This window comes from Hipposideros armiger, unplaced genomic scaffold (assembly GCF_001890085.2).
Source record: "Hipposideros armiger isolate ML-2016 unplaced genomic scaffold, ASM189008v1 scaffold_296, whole genome shotgun sequence".
Lineage (NCBI taxonomy): Eukaryota > Metazoa > Chordata > Mammalia > Chiroptera > Hipposideridae > Hipposideros > Hipposideros armiger.
Window position 1 is genome coordinate 1,619,491 of NW_017731646.1, and position 20,313 is coordinate 1,639,803.

The 20,313-nt window shown below is 49.0% G+C and overlaps 1 protein-coding gene across 4 annotated transcripts in view; it reads right to left on the reverse strand.

Annotated features, from left to right (window-relative positions):
- MCC (MCC regulator of Wnt signaling pathway) overlaps nucleotides 1–20,313 on the reverse strand; it is a 429,609-nt gene that overhangs the window by 8,119 nt on the left and 401,177 nt on the right. For all 4 annotated transcript variants that reach the window (XM_019659132.1, XM_019659130.1, XM_019659131.1 and 1 more), the window contains 3 exons: nucleotides 15,712–15,946; nucleotides 10,274–10,480; nucleotides 6,105–6,205 (listed from right to left, as the gene is read on the reverse strand). In XM_019659132.1, coding sequence (XP_019514677.1) covers nucleotides 6,105–6,205; nucleotides 10,274–10,480; nucleotides 15,712–15,946 — 543 coding nt within the window. The remainder of the gene's footprint in view (nucleotides 1–6,104; nucleotides 6,206–10,273; nucleotides 10,481–15,711; nucleotides 15,947–20,313) is intronic.

Consider the following 20,313-nt stretch of genomic DNA (forward strand, 5'->3'; position numbering starts at 1 on the left):
TGAAGCAACGTCCTCCACAACTAGACTGAAGAACAAAACGACAGCAACTTGTCTGTTCCCCTTCCCCCAATTCCCCAATAAAAAATCTTTAAAAAAAAAAAAAAGCACCCTCGATGATTCGCATTATCAGGCAAATTCAAATTTGCTTGGCCTTCAGCTCAGGGAGAACTTATAGTTTGTCTAGATAAGTAATAAGGCTAAAATGAGCACTTTCACAGGCTCCATACAGACGAGCAAGTAAAATTCATACACTCCATGTCCCTCCCATTCGCCCCCTCAAGAGTAACGCATTCATATGCTTTTTCTGGAACGCCCCAAACTGCATAAGCCCTTCCTTCCTTTCTTGTTTTTTTCACTCAAGATACACGCCTGTATCATCAAGTATAAAGACAATGCTGGATTAGGCTATTACGATGAAAACCCAAGTTACCTACACACGCCTGCTCCACCAAAAATGAAGGTTATTTCTGGTCACAAAAAGCCCTAGGAATCTCACTCTAACCACATAGCCAGGGAGGTACTTTTTTTTTTTTTTTCTTTTTAACTGATGCATAATTTCAGGCAGTGGCATATACACAGGGGAGCTGAGCAGCCGTCTGCTGGTGAGAGTTTGCAGGCGGTAAGAAAAACCAGGTGGCTTGCCTGTGAGCTGGGCAGGAGACCAAGCTACTGCGGGGGGGTACCAGTCAGTGTGCCAGGGCGCTGGAAGCAGGGCTCTCGAGCAATCAGGGAGGAGGCTGCCCTCCCCTGGACATAAAAAGGCCAGCAGCAGCCCTTCAATCACAAAGTCCAAATGAGGAGCTGGGGGAGTCAACAGGGTGAAAGCCGGTCCTGATGAGGTAGTGAGTGGCTCTGCAGCAATCAGGAACCTCTCAGAGGAGCTGTAATCAGACCAGACCGCAGGGAGTCACAGCCATGCGGCCACAAGGCCTAGGATCTCTCAGCAATTGCTAATTACACAGAATTAGTCACTGAGAGCAGTGTCTGCAGCGCAGTTCCTCTCTCACTCACCTTCCATTACTTAACCCCAACCAGGTTCTGAATCCACTGACACTGCTCACGAGGTCACCAATGATCTCGGTGCTGTTACATCCGAAGGTCTCATTGTCCTGACCTTCCTGGCAGTACCTTCTGTTCCTCGCACACGTCTTTACTCAGGGGCACCTGCATTTCATCCTGTCTCACCAGCTGTCCTGAGCCTCCTGCAGACTCCTTGCTCTCTGCTCCAACCCTGAATACTCAGCGTGCTTAGCACTCGGGCCTGGACCATATTCTAGATCCTACCCTTTCTTTACTTGATTTCCTCTATTCCCATGTATTTTCCTAAAAAGATGCTAAAACCTTCCAAATCTTAGTGCCGGGCCTTTCCTCTGATTTCTCTACTTAACAGGCATTTTCAACTCAACATGTCCAAAGCAGGGCTTCTGAGCTGACCTCCCAAATCCACTCACTCTCCCTCCCCGTCAGCATGGCAACACCATCTGCCCAGCTGCTGACACCAGTCCCAAGTCAGCGTCACTCCTTCCTTCCCCTCGTGCTCCACAACCAGTCAACAGCAAAGCCCAGCTACCAAATCTCGTCTCCTGGCCATTTCTGCCAGCACCCCCCAGGGCCATTGGTTCTCACCCGATGACCACAGAGCCTCCTAGTGGCTTCTCTATTGCACCTTTGCACCCTTCTGTCAGGTTTTCACAGAGCAGCCAGAAGAACTTTACACTATGGCAAGTCACGTTACTATCCTGCAGCACCTTCTGCCTGCGCTTGGGATCCATTGCGTGTGGTCTTCCTTTCACCTGCACGCTCCACCTGGCCCCTGCCTCCCGGTTTCCCCCTCAAGTGCTGGAAACCTACCCAGTCCTCAGCACACACCACGCTTTTCCCCACAGCACAGCAGTCGGTTCCCTCAGTGTGTGATGTACTTCCTCCACTCAGCTACTGCTCCTTATTTCAGCTTAAATGCCACCTCCCCAGAGAAGCCCACCCATTGAATCAAATGTCCCAGAGTCATGACATCATAGCGCTTCGTCATTTCCTCCATGTTATTCATTGCAATCTATATTGAATTTTAAAAAATCTGCACAGTGACTATCACATCACCCTATGTATTTCCTTCATGATAAACATCACAATCTTGTTTTCAAACATCAGTCGGGCCCCCCCTGCCCCGGATGTCTCCTTACAGCCCTCTCCATGCGGTGGTGGCTCGCTTGTCACTTACCTGAGACAAAAGGAAGTGCACGCTGTATTTCTGAAGCTGATGTTGAATAATACTGTGTGTCAACTATAATTATATACACATATAGTCACGGGACGTGGAGTAGAGTGTGGTAATAGAGTCAATGGAATTGTAATAGATAAGTATGATATCAGGGGTGGGAGGGGAGTAGATGGGGGGAGGGGGTTTGTTACTTTGTGAGGGTGAAAAGGATAACTAGTGCATTGTTCTGTACACCTGAAACTAATAACAAAAAATAAAAAGGCAGTGCACACACTTCTCTACTTGATGAGTTGGCACATGCTGTCCCTGAACAGAGTGGTCACTCTGACTTGTCGACTGCCATTACGTAGCACTTTACAGGACCATCGGGTACACACGCAGGCACAGGGGGCAGATCCCAGGTTCTGAGGCCTCGCAGACCCCCAGAGGGCCAGTGACTCAGAGAGCACAGCCTCCTGCAGGGACAGGTGCTGACCTCTGCCGGTGGCTGCGTGGGAGCTGGGGCAGGTGCTAATCTCCCACTGAGTGGGGTGCTGCCCTTCTTGGGGACCCAGGGACACGTGGATGTGGAAAAATCTGAGGCACCATTAATGATGCCCCTCACCACGTCACGAGCCCTTTTCCTGACTACTCCCTGTGCCCCGTCACCGAGGAGCACAGCAGCCTCACCTTTGAACCAATGCAACCTGGGGTCTGTGTGACTGAGGAAGTCTGTCCCCATCCAGGCACTTCATCTGCCCCCAGCACTGGTGGACAGATATGAGGTCGTGACCAGGAGCACAGGGGCTCCCAGGTGCCCAGATCACACACACCACAGTCACCTGCGTCTAGTCTTCAGGTGAGTCCACAAGAGGGGGCTCAGCTCACACTCGTCTGTAAGGAAACATCCGCCAGCAAACAGAGCCCAGCACAGAAGGTGGAGGGGTGCGACTTGTCCCTGTGTGACCTTGGGGAACCACTCAGCCTTGCTGTGCCAGTCCCACCCCCAACCCCTCACACGGAGAACACCACCTGTTCCTCTCTGCCTCCCCAGACTAGGACAGAGATGAAACAGTCTGCTCCCCTCAGCTGTCCTCAGGTCCCCAGGGCAGGCTGCACAAAACCATGCAAGTACAAAGAACAGTCATTTCTGCAAATTCCCTCTCTGTTACTGTACATTTATAGTTCACTTCTTTGGTATGAAGATCATTCAGTTCAAGACCAAGAGCAAGACAGGGGTCTGAGGTGGAGGAGGCTTTTGCGGCCTGCAGCCTGTGCGAACAACAGCAAAACAAGGGGCCCTGATGCGAAAAGCCCTCACGTGCAAGACTGGAAACCTGGTCTTCCAGATGGGATTTGATGGCGATACCAGAGCCAACAAACCACAATAAGTGTTCACGTTAGTGGAGGGATCGGAATCAGACCAGATGGGAGTCACACAGTAAATGTGTGATTGCATGGAGTCCTGGTTTTGTTCCAAAAAAAAAAAAGTTGGGAGAAGGCACAGTGAGGAAGCAGAGTGGGGTGGCAAGGGCCCAACCTGAAGCCGGGTGTGGTCCAAGGGGGACCAGGTCAGGGGCAGGAGCCTAGAACCAGTGACTGAATGTCACGAGGCACCTTCCTGAGGGGTGGCTGGTTCTCATGAAGAAAAGCCACTGCTTAGCCCCTGCCCCTCCCCCCGCTACCCTGCTCTCTTGAATCGGGATGCCAGGCCCACAGACTCCTTTTTCAAGGGAGGAATATTTCTGGAAATGCTGAGAAGATTCCCTTAACTGACTTCGGCCACTAGCTTGGCGGTGATTTAATACTGTCAAAGAAGGTGTTAGTTTCCACTTCATTTTTGAAAATAAAAACAACCCCAAACCTAAGCCCTCAGGTGTGGGTATCAGATACCCTCATGAAATGATGATTGCAGTGTCTGAGCTATATTTACAGTGTAATTGTGTTATCGTCCTTTCTCCGATAGACCTGTGATAGCCCTGTGGGTTCTTTCTTGGCTCCACATATCTGGGTCTTGATTAGAAATCCATGCTAACCAACTTCAGGCTGGTTATTGGAAATCCATTGCAACTGACAGAACAAATGAAATCTCTTTTGTGTTGAGTCAGCAGAACCTGCATCCCACTTGTGCCAGCAATGGCCTCTGAGGTTTGGGGAATTTGAAAAATGTAGGGGCTTCGATTACAGACACAACATCCAAATGGATTCCCATAGGAAGCAGGGAGTGGATTTGCATCCCAGGATTCCATGCTTCTGGCACAGTCAAGTCATTAGGATTCTGGGGGGCATTTTTCTCGGCTGCTTCTCTCTTCCCACCTCAAGTCAAACAATTACAATTTAACCACACAGCCAGAGGCACTGGCAATGTAAAAACAGAGCTATTACAACTCGGAAGGAAAGATAAAAAGTGACAGTGAGTAAGTCAGGAAGGCAATGTAGCTCCCACAGGCAGCTTTCCATCCAGTCAGCCTGGAGGTCACACTATAAACTAAACTGCCCTGGCTCCTGGCTGGATCAAGAGAGAGCTGTCTGAGTGCAGACTGCAGCCTGCTCCTTGTGCCCCAGATCCCCAGAAATGATGGGAAATGTGTTTTTAAAAAAAATCCTCAAGTGTGTTAGAAAGCGAGGATTGCTTTTTGTGTACCAGAGACCGTGAGCAATCATAGAAAAGGAAAGGCAGTTTTTTTTCTTCCTGAAAAAGGGAACCACAGCTCAGTATGCTCACAGAAGGAAGGTGCTTGTACAGGAGGAAGGGGACTCAGAGGGGCTGCAGTCAGAGGTACTGGCCAGCAGGCCAGGAGGGGACCAGGTGCTTGGGTCCAATAAGCAGCCCCGAGCGCTGTCCTCAGCCAGGAGGAGCAGAAAGCCCAGGTGAAACAGCCACACAACTCAATTCTAAAAAAATTTACAGATGAAGAAACAGTGTTAATCCAGCAGACAAACGAGTATCTTAGAATCAGTATAATATCCTGAGAGGGAGCCACAGGATATCCTATCATTAAAGAAATGATACATTTCATCACCAGAATAAAAATCTCAACATATGAGCCAAACACCACAATGGACACAGCAGAAGAATAAATCAGTGAGCTGGAAAACAGCTGAAGAACCTCTGTAGCACTGCCCTGTCGGATGGGACAGCCACAGCCACACGAGCTACTGAGCACCGGAAGTGCTGGCTAGTTGTAATCTCAGATGTGCTGTAAGTGTAAAATATGTACCAGGCTTTGAAAACTTAGTAGAAAGAATAATACTCATCGTCTCAAATATATCTTTTAAAAATACTGATTACAAGTTGAAATGTTTTGGGTACACTGGGTATATATAAAATATGTTATGAAAGTGGGTTGCACTTGTTTCTTTTGACTTTTCTAAGCTGGCTATAAGAAAATCTAAAATTACATATGTGATGGCATTACAGTTCTAGTGGACAGAGCTGCTCTAGGACAGAATGCAAAAGGATGGGGAGAGTAAGGCAAGTTAGATGCGGAAGACGGGTGAAGATGCCTGCTTTGATTGGTACCATGTAACATGGTCCTGAAGGTTCCAGCAGACGCAATAACACAACAAAAAAAGGAAAGAAAGAGACATTTTCTACCTGCCGGTGAAATGACCACCTATATGCTCTCCCATCACTCCATTTCTGAAAGACCTGGTGTCAACCAGGTTTCTCCATGTCTGGTCCCCAAGGAATGGACCCATTATTAAAGAGGCAATCGAGTTCCTCACCAAAATAAAAAACTCAACATGTAAGTCAAACACCACAATGGATGTGGCCGAAGGTTCCCCTTCCGGGGCAGGCCTGTAATGATCTAGGAAGCGCTGACCTGCACAGGCAAAAGAACTTAGAACAAAGCCGTCACCCATGGACTAAGCTGCTCATCGGGGTCACGGGGAGGGTGCTTACCGACGGATGGCACTGGCAAACTCCGCAGCCAGCTCACTGTCGCTGCACGTCGTCCTGAGTTCGGCCAGTGACAGAGCTGGGGAGGCAGCGTCAGCACACTCCTGAGGACAGCAAACACATTCATGTTAGACCTGGGGCCAAGCCTGAGGACCTCGTAAGCGCATGTCTGCTCTGTGCCTGGGAGGTGACAGCTGCAGCTCTGCCCCAGGTATCCGCAACCTCCGCAGGCTGGCCAGCGGGCAATGATGCGTCCCTGCGTGTCCTGAACACTCCCTGGGAGCCAGGTGCTGGTCTGAACGCTCACACACACCTCCTCTCATTTAACCATCGTGAGGACCCTTTGAGGCAGATACTATCATCATCCCCATTTTGCCAAGGAGGAAACTGAGGCACAGAGAAGTTACACTGCCCTAAGTTACCAGCGAGGACATGGTGAAACGGGGATTCAAACCCAGGTTGGCCAGCTCCAAGTCACTGCTTTTCACCACTGAGGGAACCTCTCGTTAACTTACAAAAGACAGCTGGGAAATAACATGTGAGAATCCTCAAGCCCCATCCCACATCTCCTGGGGAGAAAAGCAATCTTCTCTACACTTAGGAGCTTTGGTGGGTTCAGTGTAATCATCCGGAAAAGCCAGAAAGAAAGGAAAACAGACGGCGCCTGCCGCTCATGTCTTAGCATTGGCCAGCAACACTGACATCATCTAAACCAAATCCTCTCATTCTACAATGAGGAAATATAAGGGCCAGAACTCCTAAATCCGAAATCGAGTTAAGACAATTCATAAAGCAGGGATCACACGGCTCAGCGTTCTAGACAGAGTGCAGCAGCCATGCTGCATAGTAGAGGGGCCGGGGAGGGTGACACTCATCATATAATTTGCTCAACAGACATTTACAGAGGATTTACTGTACCCCAGGCTTGAGAATGAAAAGCTTGTGATCTGCTGCAGGAGACAGAATGTAAACAGAAAGTTGTATTGTGATAGGATGAGAGCTACACAGGAGTATGACTCCATCACTAGAAGTCCAGTCGACAGGAGGGCACAGTGTCTCCCTCAGCCCTGATACAGAAATGCCACCACGCCTAGGGCCTGTCCTGAGCAGAACATCCGCTGGACACCCTTCCCTCTGCAGTGCCCCCTGCCTGCACTGCTGTCCTGCCCTCCTCCCTACCTAGCTGTTCCGCAGACCCAGCCCCCATCCACCAGCCCGCAGACTCTGTGAGACGCTAACACCCTCTCTCTCTGTATATCAACTCCCGTGTGATGTGAACATTTCCTAAAACCCCTTAAAGATGGGACAGCTTTGTCTCACACCGTGCCCTTCATTGAACACGTCTGGTAATACCTGTTGCATAGAGACAAGAAGTGCAAAAATCTAATACGATTTGGATAAGACCTGGGATCCAGCTTGTTGGCTGGAGGGAAGTTTTAAAACAAGCAGGACCCCAGCCCTATCTATGGAGCAAGAGTGGATGTCCTAGACCAGGGGTCGGCAAACTTTTGAGATGGAAGAGCTGCCAGGGGTCAGCAAACTGTGGCTCGCGAACTGTGGCTCTGAAGTAAAATTGAAAATGAAAATAAAACTGTCATAGTTTCACTTATAAAATTTTACAGGATATTATTCACATAATGGTGATTATGTAAAAAATATATTTATGGCTCTCAAATAATTTTTAAATTGTTGTGAGGGGCAGGATTCACTCTTCCAGGAGTCGGCAAACTTTTGAGACGGAACGTACCCAAAGAGCTGCATGTGGCTCGCGAGCCGCAGTTTGCCGACCCCTGTTCTAGACCCAAATCTGGCCTGCCACCTGGTTTTAGAAGGCCCACAGGCTAAGAATAGTTTTTCTATTTTTAAAATTATGAAAAGACATTCAAAAGACCGATTTGTGAAATGTGGAAATTATACGAAATTCACATTTCAGTGTCCATAAATAAAGTGCTATTAGAACACAGGCGTACCCATTTGTCTGTATGGTCTCTGGTTTCACAGTACAATTCTATAACAGCCAAGTTAAGTAGCTGTAGCAGAGTATGACCTGAAAACTCTAAAATATTGACTATGTGACTATAGTTTGCCGACCCCGGCTCTGGACTGCTTGTTTCATCTACTAACAAATAAGACCCAATGAGTAGCCCAGAAGGGAGATTTTATTGAAATAGTAAATAGTTCCAATATTTGAAAGATAAGATAATCAGGTTACTCTAACTTCATTACCTGAACAACACAAGGTACTCGTATAAATTAGCATCTTACTCTAATGTAAAAAAAAAAAAAATTTTTTTTTAAATCATTTGGCCTTTTCCGTCAGAGATTTCTGTACTTTGAAGCCATCCCACAAAACATGGTGCTTCCCTCAGTCAAAATAAATACCAAGAACCAGGGGAAAATGCTCAGTTCATGGGCCTTCTGGCAAGAATCTGCTGTCCATTGTCACCACACCCTAGGAGCACACATGCAAACACTGAAGCTCTGTCTCTCAGGCTCTGTCCCCAAGTGACTGCTAACGAACTGAAAAGGCCATACAAAGATTTTTGAAGTGTAGGCATGGAGCAGAAAACCCACTTCCCTGAGCCCAGGTACTGCCATCTGAAACAGTACTACCCATTCCGACTCGCCTCCCCGAGCATCAGGCAGATGGTTGCATGGTGCACAGTAACCTCTCCTGAGCCCAAACTGTGTCACATCTCCCCTGGGGCAGACCCTTCAGTTGATTCCGCACTGTCCTCGGGAGAGCGCAGCCGGCTGACCTCTGCAGCCAGTGCATCCTCTGCCCTCCGGGGTGTCCCATCGGCCTAGAGTGCATTCTCCCCTCCCGTGGCTCCCACTCTCCCCTGGGTCTCGGTTCAGGAAAGCTGTCCCAAATCTCCAAATCTGGAGTCTGGGTCCTGCCTGTCCCCTCCCAGCACACTCAGAATTGATCCTCGCTCTCAGGACACTGTGTCACTATGTTACGATCCTCTGTTTGCCCATCAGTGTCCCCCACTGGAATGTAAACTCCTAGAATTGCCCCCAGCACCTTGTCAGGACCCAGTCACATTTATCAAATGAATGGATGCATGAGAAGCAGCCGGGGTCTTGGGAGAGCTGGCCCAGCCGGTGACACGGCCGTGGACGCCCGTGGCTTCTCAGTAGGTGAGACGTGGGCAGGCTGCAGCTGTGGTCCTCTGAGAAGCATGCGTCAGAGTCCCTAGCTCTTTAGGGAGTGACAGTTCACTGCCACATGGCATCAGCAAGTGGCTTCTTCCCCAGGGACGCGACTCTCCTGGAGATACCCTTGCATTCGGGCTGTGAGAAGCCGCTCATTAGGCCATTAGGCCAGCACATGCCTGGGCCTGAAACACACGGGTCGGGAGCAGCTGGCATTTATCAGGAACAGAAAATCCAGTGCACAGAATTTCAGTGCCCTGGAACAGGAAATACAATCCTTTCGAGTCCAGAGCTTTCTTCTCTCTAACACGGTGTTTGGAATAATTCTGAGTTACATAGAGTATGACAGAATAAACTGGGGTTCTAGGAAAACAAGACTCGTGGGTTAATGGTGTGAGTTTGCAAGACCGCACCGCCTGACAGCCCACTCCGTGTGACAGACACCCTTGTGTGTACTCCAGGGCCTGCCTGCCTCCTCCTGTTTCTCAGGCCGCTTCCTGCTTCCCGCTCACTGATGGTAGAAATGCCAACAGAAGTCAAGGAGGCGACACAGAGGAGAGGAGAATGGCCCGTTAGTCAAACGGGGGTTAAATCCCTCTTCTGCCTTTGATTCGCTGTGAGACCAACTCACTTCTCCTGAGCCCCATTTTGCCATCCTCAGAGTTCTGTGATTGGTACAGAAGTGACCCACAAATGATGGCTGTTGTGTGAAACGGAGTAGACGAAGGAGGTGAGACCAGTCTCAGACTATTGGGCAATTGCACAGATCGCTCCCTCGATAAGACGACGATATGTGAAAATAATTTCATCATTATATAAAGTGAGATTTTAAAAAAATGTAGATTTGGTTTCTTTGCACTCAAATGTCACCTTTTAGTTACTCTAGAATGGCTTGCAGTTCCTATGCAAATAAGGGAACCGAGGCCCACGGCGGTGAGTGGCGGTGGAAAAGGACAGGAAGTGAGGCAAGAAGGGAGGCGGAGCCCCGGGTGCCCGCAGCCCCGTGGCCCTACCTTGCCGGGCTTGTCCTTGCCGCCGCTGCTGGTGGAGCCGAGGGACCGCATGCGCTGCTCCTTGTGCTCCTCCACCTCGGACTTCAGGTGCTCAATGTGCACGAGGTAGGCCTGCTCCTGGGCCTCCCGGGTGCTCAGCTTCAGCTCCAGGGCCTTCTTCTCTTTCTCCAGGAGGTAGAGCTGGGCCTTCAGCTCGGCCATCTCCTCCTACGGAGCACAGAGCCTATGAGGCGCCCAGCGTGTGAGGGCAGGGCGGGGCGTGGGAAGGCAGGTGAGCGGGAAGGGGGCCTGCAGCTACAACCACAGACCTGCGGGAATGATCCCCTGGCGGCTGGGGATGAGAGGACGGGGAGGAGACATGACAGCTGTCTCCACACATCTGAAGGACAGGTAGACAAAGCCATGCGCTATGTCACTCCACAGACTACAACTGAGATAAATGGGTAGAAGATACGGGCAAGCAGACTCCGGTTCACTATAAGGAGAACCTTTCTAACAACTGGAACACTCCCCACCCCCACCCATGGGCACAATTCAGTGTTCTGGGAACCAGTATGCAGAGGCTAAGCTTCCGCAGTCAAAGAGGGCATAAGGGAGGGTCGTCCACACAAGGCTGGGTCTGACTAGGTCCTTTCCAACCCCCATTTCCTTTTCCATCTTCCGTGACACCAATCCACATATTTAATCACCCCTGATGGCATCTTTGGTGCCCCGCAGCTGAGCCAGACAGGTGGGGAATGCCTATAGCAATAGAATCACCCCCAGCTCTTATCTACCTCGGGGGCCTGAATGAAATCAATAGAAACAGAGCCCTTCACAGGTGACTACTCATCAGGTAACTTCTCAAAGTATCTTAGAGAACTCAGAGATTTTTGTGGAGAATAAGTAGTGACTCCAAAATGGGACAATGCCATGCAGAGACCAGGAGCCAGATAACAATAACCACCAGCATTTAGTGAGCATGTGACACTGTTTTAAATGTTTACATAAAGTGACCCATTTAATCCTCCCAACCTGAAGTAGGTATTATGAGTGTCTCCATTTACGGACGGGAAACTGAGGTGTGCAGAGAGAAGTCCAACTGCCCACAATTACTGGCTAAATCGTGGAGCCAAAGTATGAACCCAGGTCGTCTAGCTCAGAGCTCAGGCTCTTAACCACCAAGCTATTGTCATCCTTTTCAAGGACTTTTGTCTCCTCACCTCTGCTGGAGGCTGAGACGACCACCACCTGACACCAGGTCAGTCTCTCAGATCTTACTTAAGAGGACTCTTCACGGGGAGGGGGGTTGTTACTTTGTGAGGGTGAAAAGGGTAACTATTGCATTGTTCTGTACACCTGAAACTAACAATAAAAAAAAAAAAAAGACTCTTCACAGCGTGGAGTCACTGCCTTGAGAGGGATTCACCAAGGTCACTGATTCTAAATAGTTATCCCCGAAGTGACCCTTATCTGAGGTAATAAGCCACAGACGTGGTGTGTGCTCCTGGATAAGATAGCTCCGGAGGTAGATATTCTCATCCTCCAATGAGGGGAAAGGCATAGTATACACTATGGCGTGTAATACTCAGGGCTGCGCGGCACTAGACATAGACAAGGCAATGTGCTCAGTGACTCCTCAGAAGAAGACACAAACCTTTTCCAAAGATGAGATGTAAAACCAGAGTGAAAGGCGTTTCCATACACTGAAGCCCTCTTGTCTTTTGCCATTAGAGGCAGGATTATGAAGGTTCTGGAAACATTGCATGTTGGGCTAATGTAGACAGTCACACCCAGAAAAACACATAAATGCAAACTTAAAAGAAGGCAAGATGAATCCATGGGTGCCAGAAATGAAGAGGAAGTGCTCCTTGGGGGAGGTTAGGGGGCGGTAGTGCTGGCCAGCACAGGCTCAGACCAGCTTGGAGATTCCAGGACCTGGGCTTTTAGAACCTATGCAAAGGGCAGGGGACAGAGCCAGAACTGAGGCCCCAGTGAGCCACCCAGGGCTCTCAAAGTGCTGCCTAGAGAAAGAGGCTAGGAGACTTTCTTTCTGGAGATGGGACAATGAAACTTGTCATCACTCAGGCTCTAGGTGGGAAAAGAGAAAAAAGTCTTTTGAGGAAGCTGAACCACACACTTATGTCACGTGTAGATGTAGAACAGGAATCCTAAGCCAATAACAAATACTAATCCTAAACCTCTGAAACCCATGGGGTCCCAAGAGATCTAATATAGCACAGAATCACTGTGTAGAGACACCTACAACTCAGGCCCCACAGGCCCCCATTGAAGACACAAGCTGTCCTGAAGATGAGCTGGTACAAACATTCTCCCCCCAACACGCATGCAAAAAGAAAATGGAAATGAATCATGTTGAGGTAGAATCAGGATTTATGAGAACCAGAAATAACAAGCGAAACACTAGAAGATAAACATTTAAAATAACTAAAGAGATAAAAGAAGAGGAGTCCTAATTAAAGGATAGGCTATTCAAAAAAGAAGAGTGGATTTGAAAAGGAATCAAGTCAATCATCTCCATAGAAACGAAAAGGTGTTTACTAAAGATTATGTACAAAAATTAAAAAACAAGGGCCGGCCGAGTGGCACGTTGGTTAAGAGCTGGCTTGGAATGCCAGAGGGCCGTGGTTTGGATCCCACATATGAGGGCCAGTGACACTGCCCTCCACAGCTAAGATGCTGAACCTGGAGCTGGGCTGCCATGAATCGCCGGCGACGGTGTAGGCTGCAGTCCCCTGCTGCAGTGGGCTGCCATAAGCTACCATTTGTAGCCGGCAGCCAGCGTGAGCGGCCAGCAGCCGCAGTGAGCAGCTGTTCAGAAGCTGGCGACTGATCTGCCTCGCCCGGGAAGAGCACAATGATGGTGCCAACTTGGGCCAGTGAAGCAACGTCTTCCACAACTAGACTGAAGAACAAAAGGACAGCAACTTGTCTGTTCCCCTTCCCCCAATTCCCCAATAAAAATCTTTAAAAAAAAAAAAAAAGTAAAAAAACAAAAGAAACAGAAAACTTGAGTTTCTCAGCAGTTGTATTCTAGAACAAAACAGTGAAATCCAACAGAATCTTCTGCTAATGGATTTGGTACGGGTGAGCAGGCATGCTTGAACATACTCCTAGGGACACATAGGAAAGGGGGAGGACTGAGGTTTACCCTTCAAAACACTCACAGGAAGGGAAACAGGAAATTGAGCCAGAACGCTAGCAAAGGCTGCCCCTGGATTATGATATTATGGGTTATTTCTATCCCAGCTTTTTATAACTTCTACTCTTTGAAAAAATTTCTATGATGTGTACACATTTTATTTTCAAGTTGCAAAGGGAATATTAGTGCTTTTATTCTACTGAAAACGTCTTTCCGGGCCTGAATAACACTGAATTTATCACACAACATATTGTCCTGAATATAAAAAGGAAATTCTTAGTCTTTGGCCAAAGGAAGGGCATGTTTGGAATAAACAATGAAAGGGCAGCCTCACAGCTCATGCCACAGGTGCAAAGGTCCACAAAGAGGGCTCCTGATTGGGGGAAAAAGGCACTGAGATTAAGGCCCCACTGCTCGGCTCATGGGCAGTGAGAGGACAAATCAGCCAACTGTACATGAGGTTCCCCACAGGGAGCAGAAGTCAAGTCTTAGCTCGGTGGGTGGGACTGAAATAGGCCAACCTGGAAACAAAGGGGTGATTCCTGCACCTGTTGCTGCTGCCCAGACTCTTTCCAGCCTTCCTGAGACTCAATCTCGAGCAGCCACCTAGGGCAGGGATGTGCTGAGCAAGTCACCCTGGGCGTGTCGGGGATGACCGCTGCTGACGGCTCCTCTCCCCTCTGTGAATGTGGTGTAACCAGAGGTGGGCCTGCTTTCTTCTGAGGACAGTGCTGGTGCCAACAGGAGAGACCATTTACCAACTCTTAACTCAGCACCACTGTGACCCCCCCCTGGGCCTAAGGGACCTGCCTCCAGTTCCTAAACTGGTGGTGATGGGCTTCAGCCTGAGAGCCCCTCCCTCAGGTCTCAGATCCTGGGAGCCAGGGACAGTGCAGAGCCCAAGGCTGTGCAAATCAGGCGTCTGCACACAGGAGGGCAGAGCTTGGGAACAGGGCTCCCAGGCATGACTCCCCACATTAGCAGGCCCTGTGTGGGCCCAGGCCCTGCGGGAGCAGCCCCTGCAAGTGCCTCCCTCTGCTGTGGGCCTGCTGAGAGCAGACTACAGTGACACAGGGCCATGCTCCTGGAGGGCAGTTATTCTGTTTCCACCCTAACTGGGTATTCACAATACAACTCTGACACAAACTTTCCGTTGTCTTGCAGGACTCTCTTTCCCCAACAAAATAGGATACAAGCCTCCACAGACCACCCTCACTTCAGACACCAGCCACAATTTACATGCTCACCAAGCAGGAAGCCTCTCTGAGTTTTAGTATGTAGAGTTTTTATTGGGGTGTCTGTCATGACATAGCCATGATTGATTAACTGGTTGGACATACAAAAGAACTCTATCTCCAGATATCCTCCCCTTCCTGAAGGTCAAAGGGTTGAAAGTGTCAACCCTCTAATCCCCTGCTTAGTCCTTCTGGTGACCAGCCCCCATCCTGAAGCTCTCTGGGGACCTACAGTGAGTCACCTCATTAGCATAACCAAGAGACTCCTATCACTCTGGAAATTGCAAGGGTTTTTGAAGCTCTGTGTCAGGAACTAGAACAAGTACCAGATATATCCTTTTTCATGCCACAGCTGTCTTCTGAGAACACATATAGCCGGTGAAGGCCTAGTGCTTGGCACCCTTGGCCAGAAATGAGCAAAGTGTGTCCTGCTGAAGGGTGGCAGTTCAACCACTTCCCGATAGGAGGCACCAGCTTTCCAAGAAAGCACCCCATCTTAGAGATGCTAGCAGCTAACTCAGCCTGCCGGGCAAGCAGCCCAAGATCTTATCAGGAAACACTGACCTGAACAGCACTAGCAAACCTCACTGAAGGGTTTTATGACGTGAGTGGGCTCCAAATGGCACCAAAGAGACAAGAGTGTCAGGAAACCAGGGCTCTCGTCCAATCTGCACCTGGCCTCGCCTTGCCCACCCCACCTCACATTAATATCCGCAGAATGAGCTGCCAAGAAGCACTCGTAAGTTTCTGGAAATTGGGTCCTTTTGATGGGCTACTCCAGCCTGCAGAGGTCTGAGATGGTTTCTCTTAGACAATGAGATGTCTCAAAGCTGGGCACCCCGGGGCATTCTCTGGAGTTCAAATCACCCCTCCAGAAACACGTCCAGCCCAAGTGACCCCTTGACATTGGAACTGTCCTCGTCTACAAATGAGGCTCTGGTTTTCCTCTGGGGAGATGCGGCTGAAGACAGATGGGGCTGATTTCTCATCATCGGGTGACCCGCTCTCAGGGCCTGTTTCTACAGGCCTTTTCGCGAACAGGCCCCTGCCCATAGGGATACCTTCATGGCCATCAGCTCCTGCATCAGCACGGCGTTTTCGAGATCCAGCCGCTGGCTGTCTCCCCGGGGCTTGACGTCATAGCTGAGGGGATCGATGTGGATGCTTTCCAGCTCCAGCATGGTCAGCTTGACCGCGGCCCTGTCGTTCTTGAGCTGCTGGATATAATCCTTCAGCCTTTGCTCGTCTTCCTTAGTAAACTCTGTATCGCAGCTACTGGCCGTGGAGCTGGTTGTGCTGAGGAGAAACACAAGGAAAACCCATCACATTTCCAAGTCATTGCTAGCAGGTCCTTTGTCCTCCCTCTTCTCCAGACCCCAATGCTCCAATGATACGTAGATGGAAGTCTAAAAAAAAGAAAGCATTCTTCATGGCGCAGTGAATTGACACCACCTTTTAGGAAATAGATATGAAGAATAACAGAAATGTTTACACCCTTTAACACAACGGTGTGAACGCTATGAATTAATTCTACGAAGTAATTCCACGAAAACAAGAAGATGCACACATTCAAAGATGTTTCATGGAATGTAGGCTTTGGTGAATTATACTACACAGCAAAAGAAGGGAAATTATATGGACATTACAGTAACAATTATGACAATGGTGGAGATATTTTAAGTGAGGAAATAAGATGAAAAATCATTCATGTGTAATAAAAATTGGTGTATATGTGGGCAGGACTTTAAAAAAGGGCTATATTAAAGGGGACAAAGCAAGGTGAAAAACAAAATACCTATGACATGACAGTAAATGGCCTGCCTGGTTAAGAGGCTGGAAACTGGGGTAACTGGACTCAGGCCACAGCCTTCTCATTCCACAGCCCCATCTTCCCAACATTCCCATTACCAGGAGCTGTGCCAGGACTGAGAAGTGTGGCATCTACAGGCTCTTGGCTACCCTGATCGCAGGCATACCCTCCTGACCTCACACTAGAATAGGGGTAATGAGGCCCCCAACTCAGCAGATGTAAATCTCCCCACAATCTTGGTGTGACCAAGGTCCATTCTACTCTTATATCTGACATTGATCAAGCTGGCTGTGTACATGAGAAAGAGAACATCTCAGGGCTTGGGGTGGTCTTCAAGTTAGAGAGCAAGGACAGGAAGCTCCTGAACCCCAGAAACTCAATCACCCCATGAAGGGAGCAAGATCAGCTGACCAACACACAATGCCTCTTCAGAAGCTGTGATAGTTAATTTCATGTATCAACTGGGCTAGGTAATGGTGCCCAGTTCCTTGACCAAACAGGCATCTTAGATGGTGCTGTGAACGTAGTTTATGGATGTGATTACTAATTTATTTATTTATTTTTTTTTAGCTGAGCCATCCCGCCACCTGTTGGCAGCTCACGGCTGCTCAGCTCGGGCTGACTCGAACCGCTGTTGCTCAGAGCTCAAACTCTTGAGCGAGCTCTTAACCAACTGAGCCACTCAGCCGGCCCCAGTGATTACTAATTTAAATCAGTAGACTGTGAGTAAAGCAGATTAGCCTCCCTAATGTGGGCAGGCCTCATCTAATTAGTTGAAGACCTTAACATATTGTGGACCAGTGACACAGATTTGCATCTATATATTACAGCTGTGCAAGACGAATAACGCAAATCTGCGTTTTTAACACTGCGTTTTTAACATCTGCAGGTTCTGCTTAGTGCCACTCCACAAGGGGGGATGCTTCCAGAGGTATCACACCCCCAAGCACTACTAGGGTCTTTGATGAGTATTTCCTGAAAATTTCAGCTCACAAAAATAGTCAGTGAATTTGTTATAAATTTTTAAAGAAACACAGTATAAAAGTTGATTTAAATGGTTTAAACCCCATGAACATGCCTTTAAACAATTTAAATGCCCCATCCTCAATGTGTTAAAAGAAAAGACTGGATCTCCCAGGAAAGAGGAAATTCTGCCTCCAGACAGTCTCCAGACTCAAGGCAGCAACATCAACTCTTCCTTCTTGGGTCTTTTGCCTGCCTGCCTGCCTGCCCTGCAGATTAGGACTTGCCAGCTCCTATAATCACATGAGCCAGTTCCTTAAAACCCATCCATCCATCCCCCCCACCCACCAACCCATCCACCCATTTATTCACATACTCGCATGCACACTCACACACACATACCACACCCCACTGGTTCCGTTTCTCTGGAGACCGCAACACTGAGGTGCTACCTTTACCTGTGAGCCCAGCACCTTACACCCTTTGTGGATGCACAGGGAGCATGACTCAACCTCTCCGTGCCTATTGGTAAAATGAAGGCAACGACAGTCCACGCTTCGTAAGGTTGTGGTGAAGATTAAATGTGGCAAAATGTAAGAGTTTCCCATAGTGCCCAGCACATAGTAAGCACTCAATAAATGTAGCTTATCATTCATTCATTTAAGAAATACTGAACTGCCTACTGTGGGGCACTCTTCTAGGCCCTACAAAAGCCCATGTCCTCATGGGACTCGTATTCTAATAGAGGAGACAGGCAAGTAAAACATACAGTACATCAGACAGTGGGATGACCACGGAGAAAAATGAAGCCATTATAGGGAACGCAAAGAGGACATGGGTTGTTCTTTGACATAGAGTTGTAGGGATGGCCTGTAGGATACCGTTACATTTGAGGAGACCTAAAGGAGGGGAGAAAGGAGCCATGTGGGTATTTGTAAGAGTGATCCAGGCAGAGGACTGGGCAAACTTGGCCAGCAAGAATGAGACGGGCTGCCTGGAGCCAGCTCGGGTGTGGGGAGAAGAGGTCAGGGAGGAAGGTGTGTGTAGGAGGAGCAGGCTGCCAGGTCCTGCAGGGCTTTCTAAGCATTCTGGCTTTTTCTCTCGAGTTAGAATGGAAGCCATTGGAGGGTTTGTAATAGAGGAGGGACATGGTCTGCCTTATATGTTAACAGGATCCCTCTGGCTGCTGTACTGAGGAGAGATGCAGGGAGGCAAGGAGACCAGGGGCCATTGCAACAATCCTGGGGAGAGATGGTGAGAGCTAGGAGGGTAGGAAGTAGGGTAGAATTATTCATCATCACTTATGTTTTCTCAAGTTGTATTTTACAAAGGATGAAAAGGGAGACACAGAAGCACCCTGCAGTTGGAACGCTTCAGGTGCAGTAAAGAAATAAAGCGGCTCAAAAGAAGCATGAAAGTGCAAAGAGTACCCGCCCCCCCTTCCCCACACTCAGCAGAGGGCACCGGGAAGCCTGGCGGGGCGTCTGAGGATGACCTCTGCCCAGGAAGAGAGTCTTAGTCAAGTGAGAAAACAAGCCCCATCGCCTCCCCACCACAGCTCCCAGCATCTCAGAGATCCTCAGTAATGACCTAAAGATATGCCTGCAAAGAGCTTTGTGGTAGGCAACACCATCCCAGTAGTACTCAGAGCTCTCCTTCACGGACTGTCAACACTGACATGCTGGGACAGACGTTTAATGTTCCACAGGAAAATGAACAACAAAACGAAAGCGAACTGAAGTGGTGGCATCATCCACAGAGCATTCCACAGGACTGAGTGTAAGATGTGCTCGGGGTGCAGCGTGTTTGGACAGCGTGGCGCTGGGAAATAGCAACACCTCCCTTCCAGCGAGAAGCGGGGAGACCTCAGGTCTGAAATCCTTTCCCGGGAAGCTGGGACTCACTTTACTGCCCTACTCCTCTGTTTCATTAAAAATTTAAACATACAGAAAAACACAGAGAATAACCTTTTCGTCATATTTTCTTTGGACTGCTTTTTTAGAAATATAACATTCCGACTTGAGGCACTGTTTATTGACTTTCACTTAAAAAATTTTTTTTCAAAAGCCAAAGAGCACTAGGAGCTAGAGTTCTCTAATTATTCTGCAGGCACCGAAGTGATAATATTTTGGCAGGTTTTCCATGTAGCAAGGCTGGTCTACCCCAGTGGGTGTCAAAGAGTAGTCACTGGGTTGGCCAGAGCAGCATCGCCCGGGACCTCGTCAGGAATGCACATTCCCAGTCCCCACCCCCAAGACTCACAGGAACTGAAAACTCTGGAGTGGGGCCCAGAAAACTGCATTTTAATTCACCCTCCCTGTGACTATGAAGCACACCCAAGTGTGAGAACAAGTGGCTACCCCATAGAATAAGTGGGCATTTGCACTGTAGCCTGGGAGGTAATGGCACCCTCCCAGATTCTCTAAGGGGAGGCCACTATACTCTTGGGCTGATCTGGGGGGTGCCAGTGGCTTCGAACAGGTCTCTGCATCAGACTGACCTGGGTAAATGTATCTCCTCTGCTGCTGCCCAACTTTATGGCCCCAAGTAAATTACCTATGCTTTCTGGACTGTGGTAAAGCGGGGATACTAATAGTTCCCAAGCTACCAGGTTGTGGAAAAGAGACAGTGGCCCAGAAGCAGGCAGAGCCAGCAAGTGCTGTCATACAGCACTGGGAGAGGAGGAGGGACAGTTATACCAATGGCCCCGCAAGGCCCAACACCACCAGACTCAGGGACTCCCTCTAGGGATGTCAGCCACCGAGCAGGTCACCAGACTGTCCCCTACCCCGCTGTGCTTGACCAGACTTGAGAAACTACCTTGAACTGTCCAGAAGACACGGATGTGGGTGGGCTGAGGCTGACAGGCTTTGGGGTATCCCGGAACCCT